The 15,011-nt window shown below is 51.8% G+C and overlaps 5 protein-coding genes across 5 annotated transcripts; 4 read left to right on the top strand and 1 right to left on the bottom strand.

Moving 5' to 3' along the window:
• Positions 1-126: 126 nt before the first annotated feature.
• Positions 127-1,461, bottom strand: A1O5_07575 (uncharacterized protein; the record flags this gene model as incomplete). Its single annotated transcript, XM_007748164.1, has 1 exon — positions 127-1,461. One exon carries the CDS (start codon positions 1,459-1,461, stop codon positions 127-129), a length of 1,335 nt encoding a protein of 444 aa, XP_007746354.1.
• Positions 1,462-2,910: 1,449 nt separating this feature from the next.
• Positions 2,911-3,705, top strand: A1O5_07574 (uncharacterized protein; the record flags this gene model as incomplete). The annotated part of the gene is made up of 1 exon (XM_007748163.1): positions 2,911-3,705. The coding sequence occupies one exon, from the start codon at positions 2,911-2,913 to the stop codon at positions 3,703-3,705; it is 795 nt and encodes a 264-aa protein (XP_007746353.1).
• Positions 3,706-4,555: 850 nt separating this feature from the next.
• A1O5_07573 (exportin-1) lies at positions 4,556-7,904 on the top strand (the record flags this gene model as incomplete). Its single annotated transcript, XM_007748162.1, has 3 exons — positions 4,556-6,752; positions 6,803-7,032; positions 7,113-7,904. 3 exons carry the CDS (start codon positions 4,556-4,558, stop codon positions 7,902-7,904), a joined length of 3,219 nt encoding a protein of 1,072 aa, XP_007746352.1.
• Positions 7,905-9,249: 1,345 nt separating this feature from the next.
• On the top strand, positions 9,250-9,900 carry A1O5_07572 (uncharacterized protein; the record flags this gene model as incomplete). Its single annotated transcript, XM_007748161.1, has 1 exon — positions 9,250-9,900. One exon carries the CDS (start codon positions 9,250-9,252, stop codon positions 9,898-9,900), a length of 651 nt encoding a protein of 216 aa, XP_007746351.1.
• A 3,563-nt stretch (positions 9,901-13,463) lies between these two features.
• Positions 13,464-15,008, top strand: A1O5_07571 (uncharacterized protein; the record flags this gene model as incomplete). The annotated part of the gene is made up of 4 exons (XM_007748160.1): positions 13,464-13,720; positions 13,771-13,972; positions 14,037-14,557; positions 14,612-15,008. 4 exons carry the CDS (start codon positions 13,464-13,466, stop codon positions 15,006-15,008), a joined length of 1,377 nt encoding a protein of 458 aa, XP_007746350.1.
• Between the last annotated feature and the right edge of the window lie 3 nt (positions 15,009-15,011).

Here is a 15,011-nt window from a genome sequence, read left to right as displayed (position 1 = left end):
GCCCCGAGAGCGGTTCCTGAACCCCCAGGATATCATGTCCCAAACCAGTATCGTCGACGTCGTAAAACCAGTGTCATCCAGTACAACAAGAAAAACAAATTGTATCCAAGGTGTACAATGCGTGTCCTAAATCGTCAGACTGCTGATACCCAGTTCGCCCGTCATCCAAGAAGGCATTTTGTCCAAATCAATATATTCCGGTCCCAACTCCGCCAGTTGCTTCAATCCAAGAAACACGTCACTTCCGGAAAATGTTAAAATGATATCGCCATCTCCCTTTTGTCCTTCTGATGGATCAGACCCTTTCCCTCCATCATCATGATCCATGATCGGTATGGCGTTGCTAAGTTTAACGTGGATGCGATCGAGTGGTGCGTGGTGTTCACCAGACATGTTTCCGAATCGTTTTTCAATTAGACAATGTGTCTCGTCGCCCTGGTTTTCCTTTTCGCTGTTCTGTACTTCCACCGGACTCTTTTCGGACGCCTTCTCCCCGTCCGCAAAGACGCTGTAGGCTCCACCGCCCGTCCCCGGCTTGTGATTGCCTCTCAGCTCGCACATAGTCTTGAGAGACTTGGCCACGAGCTTCGTCGTATCCAACGCCCATCGACGATGTGGTCGAGATAGTGCCTTTGGAATAGCTTCTAGGACGATTTTCTTCATGGCTGCCATGTCCACTTTCGCCATTAATCGATCTTTCGTGTCTTTTGGGCTCTTTGGACGTCCGCTGGAGCTTGGCGAGGAGCCAGATATCGAGATGTAGACGTAGGGGCAGCTGTCGGGAAGGGCTATGTACATGATCCTGCCCGCATCAGTCGCATGCTTGGCCCGTTTGGGGATCCTGGATCGGTTGGGTGCAAAAGCCGAGTTTGGAGTCATGTAAAGTCGAAGGATTGTAAGTTGGTAAGGCGAAGGCATGCGATGGAGGTGATAATGCGCTTTGACCAAGGGCGAGATCTCTTGTTTCAAGGCGGAGAGAAATGCTTGCGGAGAGACCTCAGGATAGGGCATTTCTGGTTCGTGATGACCCAATTTCCGCCTTTTCTTGGGACGTTGACGGTCATCACCGCCCAGCAGGTTCTGCTCCTCTACTTCCAGTGGCACCAACTTTAGAGCACTCCATCTCAATGCATTGTGGTTTTGTTCCAGAGCGGCAAAGTCGATCATGGCATGTTGATGCAACGTCAGACCCCTTCGCCAGTCGCCATCAACAATGCGATCAATGATGTCGCGCTTAGCAGCATTCGCAACATTTTTCTTGAGATCATGGTACCATTTTCGCAGTTCTCCAATAGTCTCGGCCGGGGTGTGCAGATAATCCTCTTCATCAGCTTCGAAGCCGGTACGATTGCTCTGTAAATAGGGAGTAGAAGTGTGGTTTTCCTCCAGCCATCTCAGCGCAAGGTCTAGGATACTTTCCTTGGACAGGCGGTTCAGCGATTTCGCCAGAATAGGAGCCATGATGGGGCTGATGGGTTTGTTTACATTGAGGATGAAGTGGGATGAGATAAAGGAGCCAATGTAAACATTCGAGTCATGTGGGAGTCATGTGACCTACCAACTGAGTCATGGGCAGTGACCCTCTCAATTGCGAGCTGCAGTTTCGTTGTCGATATGAGCAGACAGAGATCTTGTACCCAGTAGCATTCTGATTATTCTGCGTATTATACATTCGATTGGAATGGGTCGGTGAATACTTCCAGATCCGTGCCACATGCAAGCTTGTTCAGCCATGCGACACAACCACCGAATGGATGCCCAAACCCCACACTAGGGTTCTTTACGCAGCTTGGAGCATTTGAAGCAGACGAATCCTGATCGAAGTCATCCAACCCTCTCTGAGCCTTGGTTATCACCTGGCAAGCACTAGTCAATTACGTGCATACAGTCAGAGGCAGAATAAGGGTGGATTTGTGATCAAACAGGAGACTTCGGCGAGCTCGCGCGTATAAGATAAAATCAGTGGAGGGGACGGCGATGAGCGCCTCCAAGTGAGCAACTCCCAGACCCAAAGCACGACTAATCTTGATGCACAAGGACCCTTTTCGGCAGTCTGATCCGTCTTACAGGCGCGACATTCACCAATTTCAGATGAGATCATGACAAGTTTTCCGCGACAACTATCCGGAGAGACTGCGAACCGACCGCCACGGGACTACATAACGGAGACAAAGTTATGAATCAGCTATAGTCCCAGCTCCTCGGCAGTCACATGCATACGGCTTCACTATGTTAACTTGGCTATCTGGAAGAGCACGGAAGGCTTGAAGCCATTAAGTTATCTTATTACGGGCGAGATCTGGGAGAAAGCGAGCGAATAAATTCGGCAGGTCAAGACAGGGCCATTCCGAGAGAGAGAGAGAGTTTTGGAGGAGCACCACGCAATTCCCGAAGCGAGTCCGAAAAGGCCCACTAGGCCAACCACGCAACGAACGAAGCCCACGCAGGGCGCCCGCCTCCCACGAAGTTACAGCCCGCAAAGTGCTCAAACGATCCCACACCTGTGGTACTCACCGAATCCTTTGACTGATCGTTTTCGCGCCCCTCTCTCTGCTCCCGGCCTTTCACGCACTACCTCTCGAACACGAACGCAATTTTCTCTCCCCACCACTATTACTCCCTCCCTCCATTCTTCCACCACCTCTTGACAGAGACGACGCCGCGCTGGGCTGGAGGACGGTGATTCGAATATTTGGCATGAGGCAACACAGGTGATTTTGCTGCACCCCGGGCTCTGGAATCGACAAAACCGCCACGCGCAGTTACTTTGTCATAGTGCGCCCTTTGTCGACGGCTTAGGACCGCCAATCTCGACCTCAATCTATCACCCTCTACCAAACCATTTCCCATTCATACACGGTAGTGAGAAGTAGCAAACGGGACATAAACTAGGGGAGCATTGGGAGGACCATGTCGGGGTATCGCGGCCGGACAGGGCCGAACTTCTCAGAGTATCTCAACAATCTCAATACTCTGGCGTCGCCCTATGATCAAGAGCAGTTCCCGGCAGAAGAGTTAGACATCAGCCAGGACCTGGCTATGTTTACAAACACCGACTTTACTCATTTTGACATTCCTCCACTACCTGAAGATGGCTCCTTCAATTTCGACCTCGGCGACTCTAAAAGCAACCCGAATAACATGAAGTACGAAGAACTCTTGTCCGGCTCTTCACCCACTCAGAACTATCAGCCATCCAACCTCGATACATCGGCGGCCGACTCTTCACACTACTACGGCACCTACAACACACCTATTCAACCCGCTCCTGTGCCAGGCTTTAACAACCTAGACTCTCATACATCTCCCAATGCCTCCACAGCAACAGGTCCCCACGCTGCTCGGAGAAAAGGCGATGCTATTGATGCTAATGTCTTAAATCCCGAGGAGAAGTCTCGCCTGGCTGCCGAGGAAGATAAGAGGAGAAGGAATACGGCCGCCAGTGCCCGATTTCGGGTAAAGAAGAAGCAGCGGGAGCAGGCGTTGGAACGGACAGTGAAGGAGGTGCAGGAGAAGAACGCCAAATTGGAGGCAAAAGTGCATCAACTGGAAATGGAGAACAAGTGGCTCAAAGATTTAATCACCGAGAAGAACGGGATGCAGTCAAAGGAAGAGATGGCGGCGGCGTACCAACAGTATCGCAAAGAAAGTGAAGAGCGAGAGCTGAAGCTCCACGAGCACACGACCGGGGTAGGCACTGATTGAATCCCCAAACAAACAAAAGGAGAGGCTTTTTGGTGATTGCGCGGGTTTTTGATTGATGCACAAGATTCTATGTATGTGGCTTTGCCACTGCCCATGATACCAGATAAACCATATATTATTCGGACAACGAGAGATGTCTAGAGACCGTGTTGGTCTTTGATTGCAGCTGTTGGCGCTTGAGATTCGTATATAGATTCGCTTGTGATACTTCGTAGCGACTGTCCTGTGCATTCAGATGGGCACCTATGTACCTACAGCAGGTACTGGTTGGTACTGTGTGCTGGTAGCATGTATCTCACTGGGTGGCAGCGAATGGATGAGGGAGCAAGTCCAATTGGCCGTGGATGACAAATTCACCCAGAGCGCCCAGCGGTACCAGCGCCGGCGTTAATAGCCGCGCAGTGACAAGCTGCTCCAGTTGCTCCAGTTGCTACTACGTACCAGCCCCGCCGCGGTTGCTGCTTGCTGCCTTGTGCGGCGCCTCACCAACTTGGAGGCCCATCCATGTACCCAGTATTGCCTGGGCCTCACGCGTTCGTTGGCAATTTTCCATCATCCGACGAAGTGCACATTTGCCTAAGCCGCCAACCAACACAGACACAGAGATCGTGTCCCTTCATTCTCCCTGCGCAGCCATCTTCATCCCATCACCACTCCTCCTGTCGCCATTTCACCTCTTCTTTTCGTCAAAGGAGCAACAAGCACCAAGACTCCTCATCCCGCCCTCGGATCCTTTATCATACCGACAGATCGATCGAGCCTCAAATCTACCCCGCCACTTACTGGCGCAACACTCGTGCTTTTCCACGCTCGCTGAGCGCGCTTCCTCCTGCAGTCTTCTCCTCTAGCCATGTCGGTCACTGTCGTCGAGCTTGACGCGACCGTCAAAGCTTTTCAAGAAGGCCATGGCGAAGTCCAAAAACAGGCCCAACAAAAGCTCAATGAGTTCAAGTCAAATCCCGATGCCTGGTTGATGGTGGACAGAATATTGCAAGAGGCTACCTACGTGCCCACAAAATATCTGGGCTTACAGGTGCTGGATGATGTCGTCAACACTCGATGGAAGGTTCTCCCGCGAGATCAATGTTTGGGCATCCGCAATTTCGTGGTCAATCAGATCCTTCAGGCTTCTGAGACGGAGGACTCCCTCAAGGCGAACAAGCTCTTTCTCAACAAGTTGGACTTGACTCTGGTCACGATTCTCAAGCAAGAGTGGCCGCAGAATTGGCCCACTTTCATCAATGAGATCATTTCCGCCTGCCACACCGGCATCTCGGTCTGCGAAAACAACATGACCATTTTGCGACTGCTGTCCGAGGAGGTCTTCGACTTCTCCCAGGATCAGATGACTTCTACAAAGGCCAAAAACCTCAAGACCACCATGTGTGCCGAGTTCTCCTCCATCTTTCAACTATGCAATGAAATCCTTACCACAGCCGACTCTGTCAGTCTGGTCAAGGCGACTCTCGAAACATTGCTTCGATTTCTAAATTGGATTCCCCTTGGGTTCATCTTTGAAACAAAGCTCATTGACACTCTCGTCACCAGATTCCTCGAAGTCGACCAATTCCGCAATATAACCCTCAAATGCTTGACGGAAATTGGTGGCTTGCAGCTGGGACAGCAATATCAGTACGACGATAAGCTCGTTCAGATGTTCACCGAAACCTTGACTGTCGTTGCACGGACCCTCTCTCTCGACACTGATTTTCGGGAGGCGTATGCCAAAGCCAAGTCTTCAGAACAAGAATACATCCTCAACCTGGCAATCTTTCTCACCAACTACTTCTCCGCACATCTTCAGACGATTGAAAGACTACCGAATTCTGACTACCTCCTTCACGGCCATTTCTACCTCATTAAGATCAGTCTAATCGACGATAGGGAAATCTTCAAGATCTGTCTGGAGTACTGGAACAAATTGGTCCAAGAGTTGTACGAAGAAATGCAACAGCTCCCAATCACCGAACTCAATCCTCTGGTCAGCATGGGTGTCAGCGGGCTCGCTAACGGCGGTGCACCTCATCCAAGCACTCTGGCCAACTATCCTCTCCGCAAGCACAAGTATGCTCAAGTATTGTCCAGTCTGAGGCAGGTCATGGTTGAAAAGATGGTCCGACCCGAGGAAGTTCTTATTGTTGAAAATGACGAGGGGGAAATTGTGCGAGAGTTTGTCAAGGAGAGTGACACCATTCAACTCTACAAGACCACCCGCGAATGTCTGGTGTATCTAACGCACTTGGATGTCGTCGACACGGAGCAAATCATGTCTGACAAGCTTCAACGACAAGTCGACGGGTCTGAGTGGTCTTGGAACAACTGCAACACCCTCTGCTGGGCCATCGGCTCAATATCAGGGGCCATGTCTGAAGAGACAGAGAAGCGGTTCTTGGTGACGGTCATCAAGGACTTGCTTGGCTTGACCGAGATGAAGCGTGGCAAGGACAACAAAGCCGTCGTGGCCAGCAACATCATGTATATTGTTGGTCAGTATCCACGTTTCCTGAAAGCCCACTGGAAGTTTTTGAAGACTGTGGTGAATAAGCTCTTCGAATTTATGCATGAAACCCACGAAGGAGTTCAAGACATGGCTTGCGACACGTTCATCAAGATTGCCAACAAATGCAAGCGCCATTTCGTAGCTCTCCAGCCCGGCGAGACCGAACCGTTTATTGATGAGATTGTGCGTAATATGCGCAAGATCACCTGCGATTTGACCCCACAACAAGTACACACCTTCTACGAAGCTTGTGGCTATATGATCTCGGCCCAAGGCCAGAAGAGCGTGCAGGACCGACTGATCAGCGACCTCATGTCCTATCCAAACCAAGCCTGGGACAACGTCATCCAGCAAGCAAATGCCAATCCTGCCATACTCCATGATCCCGAGATCATCAAGGTTGTGGGAAACATCATGAAAACCAATGTCGCAGCGTGCTCGTCGATCGGTAGCTACTTCTATTCCCAGATCGGCCGCATCTATCATGATATGCTCAACATGTACCGGGCTTCAAGCCAGCTGATCTCTGATGCTGTCGCTTCTGGAGGTAAGCTGGATTGAACATCTGTTTCTGCTTGATTCTAACGTGGATCCTAGGCAACGTCCAGACAAAGACCCCCAAGGTCCGAGGTCTGCGCACCATCAAGAAGGAGATCTTGAAACTCGTCGACATCTACGTACAAAAGGCGGATGACCTGCAAATGGTCAATGATAGCATGGTACCGCCACTGCTCGATGCCATTTTGCTTGACTACCAGCGCAACGTTCCAGATGCCAGGGACGCCGAAGTCCTCAGCGTGACCACCACCATTATCCACAAGCTACATGTACGTTGGACCCCCCAGAGATCTCGGCATTTGGTTAGATGCGCCATGCCTGCTCAAGGACGTCTTGCTGACTGTCTTAGAACCTAATGGATGACAAGGTTGGACCGATAATGGATAGCATCTTCGAATGTACGCTCGAGATGATCAACAAGGATTTCCATGAATACCCCGAATTCCGAGTCGAGTTTTTCAAGCTACTTCAAGCCATCAATCTGTTCTGCTTCCCAGCGTTGCTCAAACTAGACGGTCGACAGTTTAAGTTTGTTATCGATTCTTGCATGTGGGCGAGCAAACATGACAACCGAGAAGTCGAGAATACAGGCCTATCCATGTGTTTGGAGTTGATTAACAACATGGCAGAGACGGACCCCCAGACTGCGGGGATTTTCTTCCAACAATTCTACATCTCTATCCTGCAGGATGTGTTCTTTGTCCTCACCGACTCGGACCACAAGGCAGGCTTCAAATCACAATGCATGTTGCTTGCACGGATGTTCCAGCTGGTTGAGACCAACAAGATTTCGCAACCGCTGTATCAACCCGACCAGGCTGCTCCCGGGACTTCCAACAAGCAGTTTGTCAGCGAGTTCACATCGAGTTTGCTGCAGCGCGCTTTCCCCAATCTCAAGGAGATTCAGGTTCAGCACTTTGTCAATGGCCTCTTTACACTCAACGAGGACGCCACGAAATTCAAGACTCATGTGCGGGACTTTTTGATCTCACTCAAGGAATTCGCCGGTGACAACGCCGAACTGTATGCGGAAGAACGTGAACAAGAAAAGAAGATTCTTGCGGACGCGGAAAGAGAGCGCGCACTCAAAGTTGGTGGGTTGATCAAGCCTGCGGACCTGGACCAGGACGATGAGCTGTGACTAGAGGAGGAGTTACGCACGGAATTCGCGATACGCACCGCAGAACCGCCACCGGCTCCCGAACCCTCGGTGGAACATTATGCGATGGAAAGATCGACACCGGAGGAGGAATTTGAGAGCGGCTGGGCTTTCTACAAGTGTTGAGACCCTCGGCCCGAAAATAGGTCCGGCGATTGAGAAGGGCGAGGTGCTCGGAGCAGGCAGAGATGGACGAGAAAATGCATACTTTTGTTTTGCTTGAATTATGTTATGATACCAAAAAGCTGGTCCTCGGGTCAATTGCGGTTAGAGTATTGCTTGCGAAACCTCTCTTGGGCGCTCTCAACTTGGCCCTGGAACAACAATCAACGGTTGGGGGCGAGGGTTCCCATGCCACTGCATCCCCCCGAGTCGAGTGCAGCGAGAGACCAAGGATGAAGAGCAGCGACGGTATGATCAAGAGCATGAGATGCTAGAAGATTAGATGAGAGCTGAGAAGAGCACATCCCGAATACGAGCATTGGAGATTTGAAACGAGGCCGGACAGGCTTTTGTAGCCACCGATAGAGTGGTAGAGAAGAGGGTCCTCTCTTCGGGGTAAATTGTTCCAGGTCCAGGCTCTTCTAAAGCTGTGGTAACGATCATGTGAGGCAAAGCACGGATCCTCATTCTGGGACCACGTGCAGTCACGCAGCAGTAGTGATTTCTGCCGTTTTGGCTGACAATGTCGGATGCAGGTTGGCGGGGGGGGGATCCAAGACGAGGACGATAGGATCTCTGGCATACAGGTTGCATATTACCAGATGCATGCAAAGTACAGTAGTTGGTCAGCGGTGCATGAGAAAGAGAGGCAGTGAGCCGAGCAGGCAGAATGAATGGACGGCAAAGCGAGGTAAAAAGCGGGGACGAAAACAGACGTCACTTGATGCTCTGATCTCGTGTGCTCATTTTCCTTTCCGCATCCTGCAAACTCCTCCCACTCGCATCTTCCCGCCTGCCGCAGTCCGCTGTCTGCCATAAAGAAAACGCCTCACGTCTCTGAGAAGCTCACTCTCTGCTGGGGGGTCTTCATCTTCCACTGCCACTATTTGCATTCCTTCATTGTGCCAGAGCCTCATTGCAGCTCTTCCTACTACCATAACCTTTGTCTCTGTGTGTGTGTGTGTGTGTGTGTGTGTGTGTGTGGTGGCTTCACACTTGATACACTTTTGACCTATCTACCAAATACATTAGTAAACGGCTCTTTGATCTTGGGACTACGAACACGAGCCTACCTACGAACAAGACCCCACTTCTACAGAGACAAAGCAAAGACGGACATTGAATCCCCGAGGATTCTTTTCGTGGCTTTGTCCTTTGATTGACCATGTCCTCACCCAGTGCAATGAGCACCGCCTCGTCGATCCAACCGCCCCCCATGAACCCGTCCCACAATCCATCTCGACCAACTGGTGCTAGACATCTGGCACCAGCCTTACACGGTGCGTCCCCCTCCCGCCGTGCCACCGCAGGCTCGGCGATCCAGACCGTCACCCCCGTCGATTCAGCCTCATCACGATCTGCTTCACCGGAACCCCTCATCCTACGTCTTCGTGGTGCACATGATGCCGCTGCTGGGTCTAGCACGAGCACCGGCCGAGGGCGCCGAAGACGAATCACCTGGGCAGAAGACGTGGTGGATAACGAAGGACTGGGCAGAAAATCAAGCAAAGTGTGTTGTATATACCACAAACCGCGGGAGTTTGGCGAGAGTTCCAGCGAGGACGACAGCTCGAGTGATTCCTCTAGCGATAGCGACAGTGATGCGGGTGGCAGCGACAGTCCCGACGATGGCGGTGCAAGGATGAGTGGGAATCGGAGAGGGAGAAAACACGATCACAGGCACGGGCACCATCATGATCACGATCGCGATGAGCCATGTGATCATGGAAAAGGCAAGGGGAGGAGGAAGCCCAGTCCTAATGCGTATGAGAGGATGCCCAGGTATCACGCGAAGCACGAAGCAGAAAAGAGATAAACGAAGGAACCCATTGGTCTGTTCATGCCGCAGACTCGTTGTCATTGCAGCTTTTGATGATATGATGTTCCAGGGATGGAGCGAAGGCGTCCGCAGTGGAGATGCTGGATGATGGAGTCGGGTTGGTTGCGCAGCGATCGTTTATCATCACAGGCTAGGGCAGGCGTTGGAATGGGGCTTTGCAGGCCGCGCAGTCTGCAAAATTCTCACCTGGATAGAGGGCCTTTCTCCAATGTCCCATTGATTGCGGATTCATTTCGTTCAGTGATCGATCTTCGCTACATGCCTGAGCACCTGCCTAGGCTGGTGTGTTCCTGCTGATCAATGAAGATTGCTCCTTTTTTCTCTGGACAGGGCTATCGTTTCGGGCATAACTTGTCGTCTGGAATGGGCATTGTCCCGGCCGAATTCGTCATGCTGGATCATTTGAGAAGGAAACCTGGAAGGGTGGAGGAGGGCGACGAGGAGAAAAGGGGGGTTTCAGTTCGCTGCAGCATGGGACGAGGTTCATTCGTGGCCTGGTCCCCGCGAGACAGAGACAGGAGGTGAGTGGCGGCAGTACGGGTCACTGAATCACTGTGTACATCACTGTGTACTCCCTGATCGTACTCATGCGAGTCAACTTGTTAGACCTGGTCGCCATCTACGTAGACTGGACGCCCAACGTTTGTCGTGGGTTGGATGATTTACCGTGCAGCAAAGTCAGCAAGGTCTGGCCAGGCCCGTAGCCTTTAGGTTCAACGGTCCTTTAGGCTATTTCTCCGGACCACCAAGGACCACCGCGTACAAGTACCGTGATCCCTTACCGCGTACCCAGTACCTCGTAACATGATATGAGGGACAATTCATCGACCACGGTGGCTACTCGGTACTCCCCATACTCCTCTGCTGCTCCGACAATCAAAGAATACGAGAAACAAGCAAAAGGAAAAAGACAAGAGGTGAGAGGTGAGTGGTGAGTGTGGCTCGGGGTGGCAGCCTCGGGGCAACATCCCTTTTGGGGCATGTCTCTTTCTTCTCTCTTTGTTAATAATAATAATAATAATTAATAATAACAATAACAATAATAATAATAGCCCGAATTTCTTCCATGTTGCTGGCATCCACCGGGGGCAGTTCGGCTTGTTCTCTTGTTTCTTGTCTCCATTGACTGGGGTCTGTGGATCACGCTACCCGACAAGACGGTGCCCTCTCTCCATACCACTTCCCCCCCCCCCCTTTGAAAAGTCACAGTACTGTACTTGGTCCATACTGCATGTCTTGATTTCGCTGGGGAAAGGATCGTCAAGATCAAACGTCAACGTCACCTTCGGTCATATTCCCACATCAGATTTTAGGAGACTACATACTTGTGTACTCGGTGCATACTGCCGCAATCCCCGTTCGCGTTCCTGGGGGACCGTGACAACCAACAGGCTCTCCATACAATTCTTACTCCGTACAGGAGGTGCAATCCACTCGCCCGTGCCTCGTTCAGCCATCCCTTTTTCAGACTTAAGTGAATAGAAGCCAGGGGGAAAGAAAGCTTGGATGCAGTTTTCTCCCCCCTCCCTCCCTCGACCCTAGGCTGCCTGCCTACCTATACCGAAATCGAGCTTTTCTCCCGTTGTCCTACGATGCGACTCGTCCGCTTAACTACAGCAAACCTCTTGGGCCTGACAAGCCTCAGGCTTATTGCCAGTTGCCAATAACTCGAAAGAGCACCATACGCCACCCGCATCCCGGTTTTCCTCGTCTTCGCCTGGGGAGTTTGTTAGACGGGCCCAAATGTCCACCTCGCCTGCGGTCGCCTCTAGGGACAAGTACAAAGTCTCTCTGGGGAAGCGCCAGTCGCAATCTGGTCTTTGCACAGGTCTAGAAGCTGTCACGTCGATAGCTGGACCGGATTCCGGCTGTTAGGCAGATTCTGGGTGGTGATTCTTGACATGGCTGTCGACTTTGGACAACCCAGCGTTTCAAGAACCGGTCCCCCAGTGGGATTAGTCAGGCCGTGCCAAAATGTCTCCTTCCAGGCGTCATCTGTGACGTTCGGAATGATTCCTTCATCGCCATCCACATTCCCCTGGAGAGGCTTATGACGCCTTGGACGCCACATTAATCACTGGAAAATCCACCCAGCCAGCCAGCCAGCTATGTAGACGGCCAAGCTATCTAGTAACCAACCTGAGTCTTCTATTGACCATTGCTCAGATATACCCGGTACTCACTCATTCAATTTGGCAAGCCATCCGATAGTCCAAAAGCCGAAACGCAGTGCCGCACTTTTTCAGAGGGACGGTTCAACGCAATACGAGTAGATGGGTACCTACAAGTTGGTACCTCGTATCATATCCTGGTATCAATCACGCGACTCGACAGTTGTAAGCTTGGGTGCACGGTTAGGCATTTTTGTCCCTGCAGTAGCTTCCTTTCCACCGACCGTTCAGGAATTCTCCTCAATCTGGGGAAAAGGGTGACCCCGCCGAGCGCCGTGTTCAGGAACAATCGTCTCGAACTCTCTCGACTCTGTCGATTCTCTCGCCCTTTCAAGACCTGCCGAGCCACGTCTTCTCGAAGCGATCTGGGAACACGAGGAAACAAGCCCGTTCTGATGCACTCATTCATTGCGGTGCGGACCGAGTGAAGCAGGCCCGTCACCTCATCTGGCGGCGTCAGAACGAAGGTTTCCTCTTCATCTCCCACGTTCGTGCTCGGCTTTCTCGGAGTCTCGGTTTGTTAGCATGTGGCTAGAGTCTGGCCCTTCGCACAGATGGAACTTGTGCTGTATAACCCGCAACTTCCGAAGGATATCAACACGGCGAAGAGTAGAAACCGCAACTGGGTCAAGTGCCGCGTCTTTAAATACTCCTGCTTGACGATCACAATGTTGCGTACCGAAGGATTCTGAAGGCGATATCTGAAGTGGACAAGGGTTACCGCCGTGCGTCCGGTCTCGGGTTCCCTGTTCATCAATTCACTCTTGGGTGCTCTCTCCTCGCCACACTGCCGCTAGAAAGACGCCCAGATCCCCGGCTCGTACCATCACGCCTTGTCTGTACCGTTGATCAATTACCTTTGACGATCGAAGGACTGGCACTATGCAGGCACCATGGTAGCTTCTCCTTCTGCTCCACGGGTGGAGTTCTTTCTCGGTCCACCCGTTGTACACACGGAAGGTGCATCCCCGATGTGTTCTAGCCGTTTCAACCTCGACCGCTATCCTCTGCCCCAGATTGACCCCAGCAGAGTCCTTCTCCTCCCTCACATGTCGACGAATCGAACGACCCGTCCTGGGGGAAGAGGTCTTTTGTTCTTCGAAATTTATGGACCTCAGTGCTAGTGGAGACAAGTGAAGTTGCGAGCCCCGAGGATCCCTGTCTCGTCACTCTCGTGGCAAACGGGAATACAAGTGGCAGAAGTGGTCACTTCAGCACAGACGTTACTTTTTTTAACGTTGGCATATCAAGTCTGGCAAAGACAAAAGCAGAGCTCCTCCCCCGCAAACTCCCAGAATTCCTGACCCCCGTCGCCCTGGATCTTGTTAGGCATGCTCGTGTGGTTGCTGTCATCACACCGCTGTCAAGATGACGATCACATCCTCACAGGACCATGCCTTGGCAACGGCTGAGAGAGTGACCTCTGTCCTTTCTGTTCTCGGCGCTGCATTTATCATTGCCACTTTCCTTTCAGACAGCAAGTTTCGGAAACCTATCAATCGGCTTGTATTTTACGCTGCATGGGGGAACCTGTTTGCCAACGTGGCGACTCTCATTGCAAGATCCGGGATCAAGTTGGGAGTCACATCCTCGTTGTGCCAATTCCAGGGCCTTTTGATTCACTGGTGAGAAGGTCGCTACATCCATCTACTGCTCTTACTCAGTGCTGAATTAGGTTCTTGCCTGCCGATGCGCTATGGACCTTCGCTATGGCGTGCAATGTCTATCTCTCCTTCTTTCGACAGTACGACGCATCGCAACTTCGAGGCCTCGAGTGGATATACTTGGCGGCGTGCTATGGCATCCCCTTTATTCCAGCGTTCGTGTTGCTGTTCGTCAGTACTGCTGATAAGGGCAGAGTGTATGGAGACGCGGTTGTATGCTCACCCTTACCCCCACTGCTGCTGCTGGCGCATCTGCTGACCCTTTTTATTTTGGCAGCTCTGGTGCTGGGTGTCAACGAAATGGAACGCGCTCCGAGTTGCAACCTTCTATGGACCGGTGTGGCTGATCATCCTTCTGACAATGTTCATATACGTCAAAGTGGGCGTCGTGGTCTTTCGGTGGCGCAAGCAACTCCTCTCCCTGAACGAGAGTGGGAGCAGGCCCGAAGCTCCACGCAATGGTTATGCAATGAATCAACTGCCGACTTCTCCTGTGTCGCAGAATCGGAAGACCTATGAAATCACCATCAGCAGTCAAGTTCCCCACTCCCCAACGGCGAAGCAACAGCGACGGCTTAGCTCGCCGCGGAATACCTATCACGAGGCCGCCTCGCCTGCCGACGTAAATCATGCACGCTTTCCTTCCATTCAAGACACGGCATTTCCCCAGCCGAACGCCAACGTGGTTACCAACGTGGTTGTGGAGAGGCCACCAATTCAGACCTTGGATGCCAATAAAGCAGCACTGAGTTACTGCAAAACTGCCTCAATGTTCTTTCTCGCGCTCCTGTGCACATGGTATGTACTGTTATTCCTCGCTCCTCAATGACATGGACTAACAATGTCTTCTAGGGTTCCCTCCACCATAAATCGAGTGTATACCCTGGTGCGACCATACGACTCACTCTTCGGATTGGACTTTGCCTCCGGAATTGTACTCCCTCTGCAGGGATTTTGGAACACCATAATCTACATCGTGACCAGCTTGCCGGCATGCAAAACCCTCTGGGAGGAGACCAGAGCAAATCTCTTCGGACCTCGAGCTGGTCGCCCAGACAGAACATCACCAGCACTGGCAATATCGAGACACAGCCACCAGGTTCTTGCCTCCCGCGACACCAGAGCAGATATCACGATGAGGATGGACGGGAAGAATCGCGTCGTCAACTACAGACATCAGGACGATATTGATACAGAGGAGGAGGAGTTGAGGGCTTCCAGTCCAACATTTATTATGCACGGCAGATGAGAC

Source organism: Cladophialophora psammophila (assembly GCF_000585535.1).
Source record: "Cladophialophora psammophila CBS 110553 chromosome Unknown aczJe-supercont1.11, whole genome shotgun sequence".
Classification (NCBI taxonomy): Eukaryota; Fungi; Ascomycota; class Eurotiomycetes; order Chaetothyriales; family Herpotrichiellaceae; genus Cladophialophora; species Cladophialophora psammophila.
Note: the sequence above shows the minus strand (reverse complement) of the source record. Positions and strands in the feature narration are given on the sequence as shown.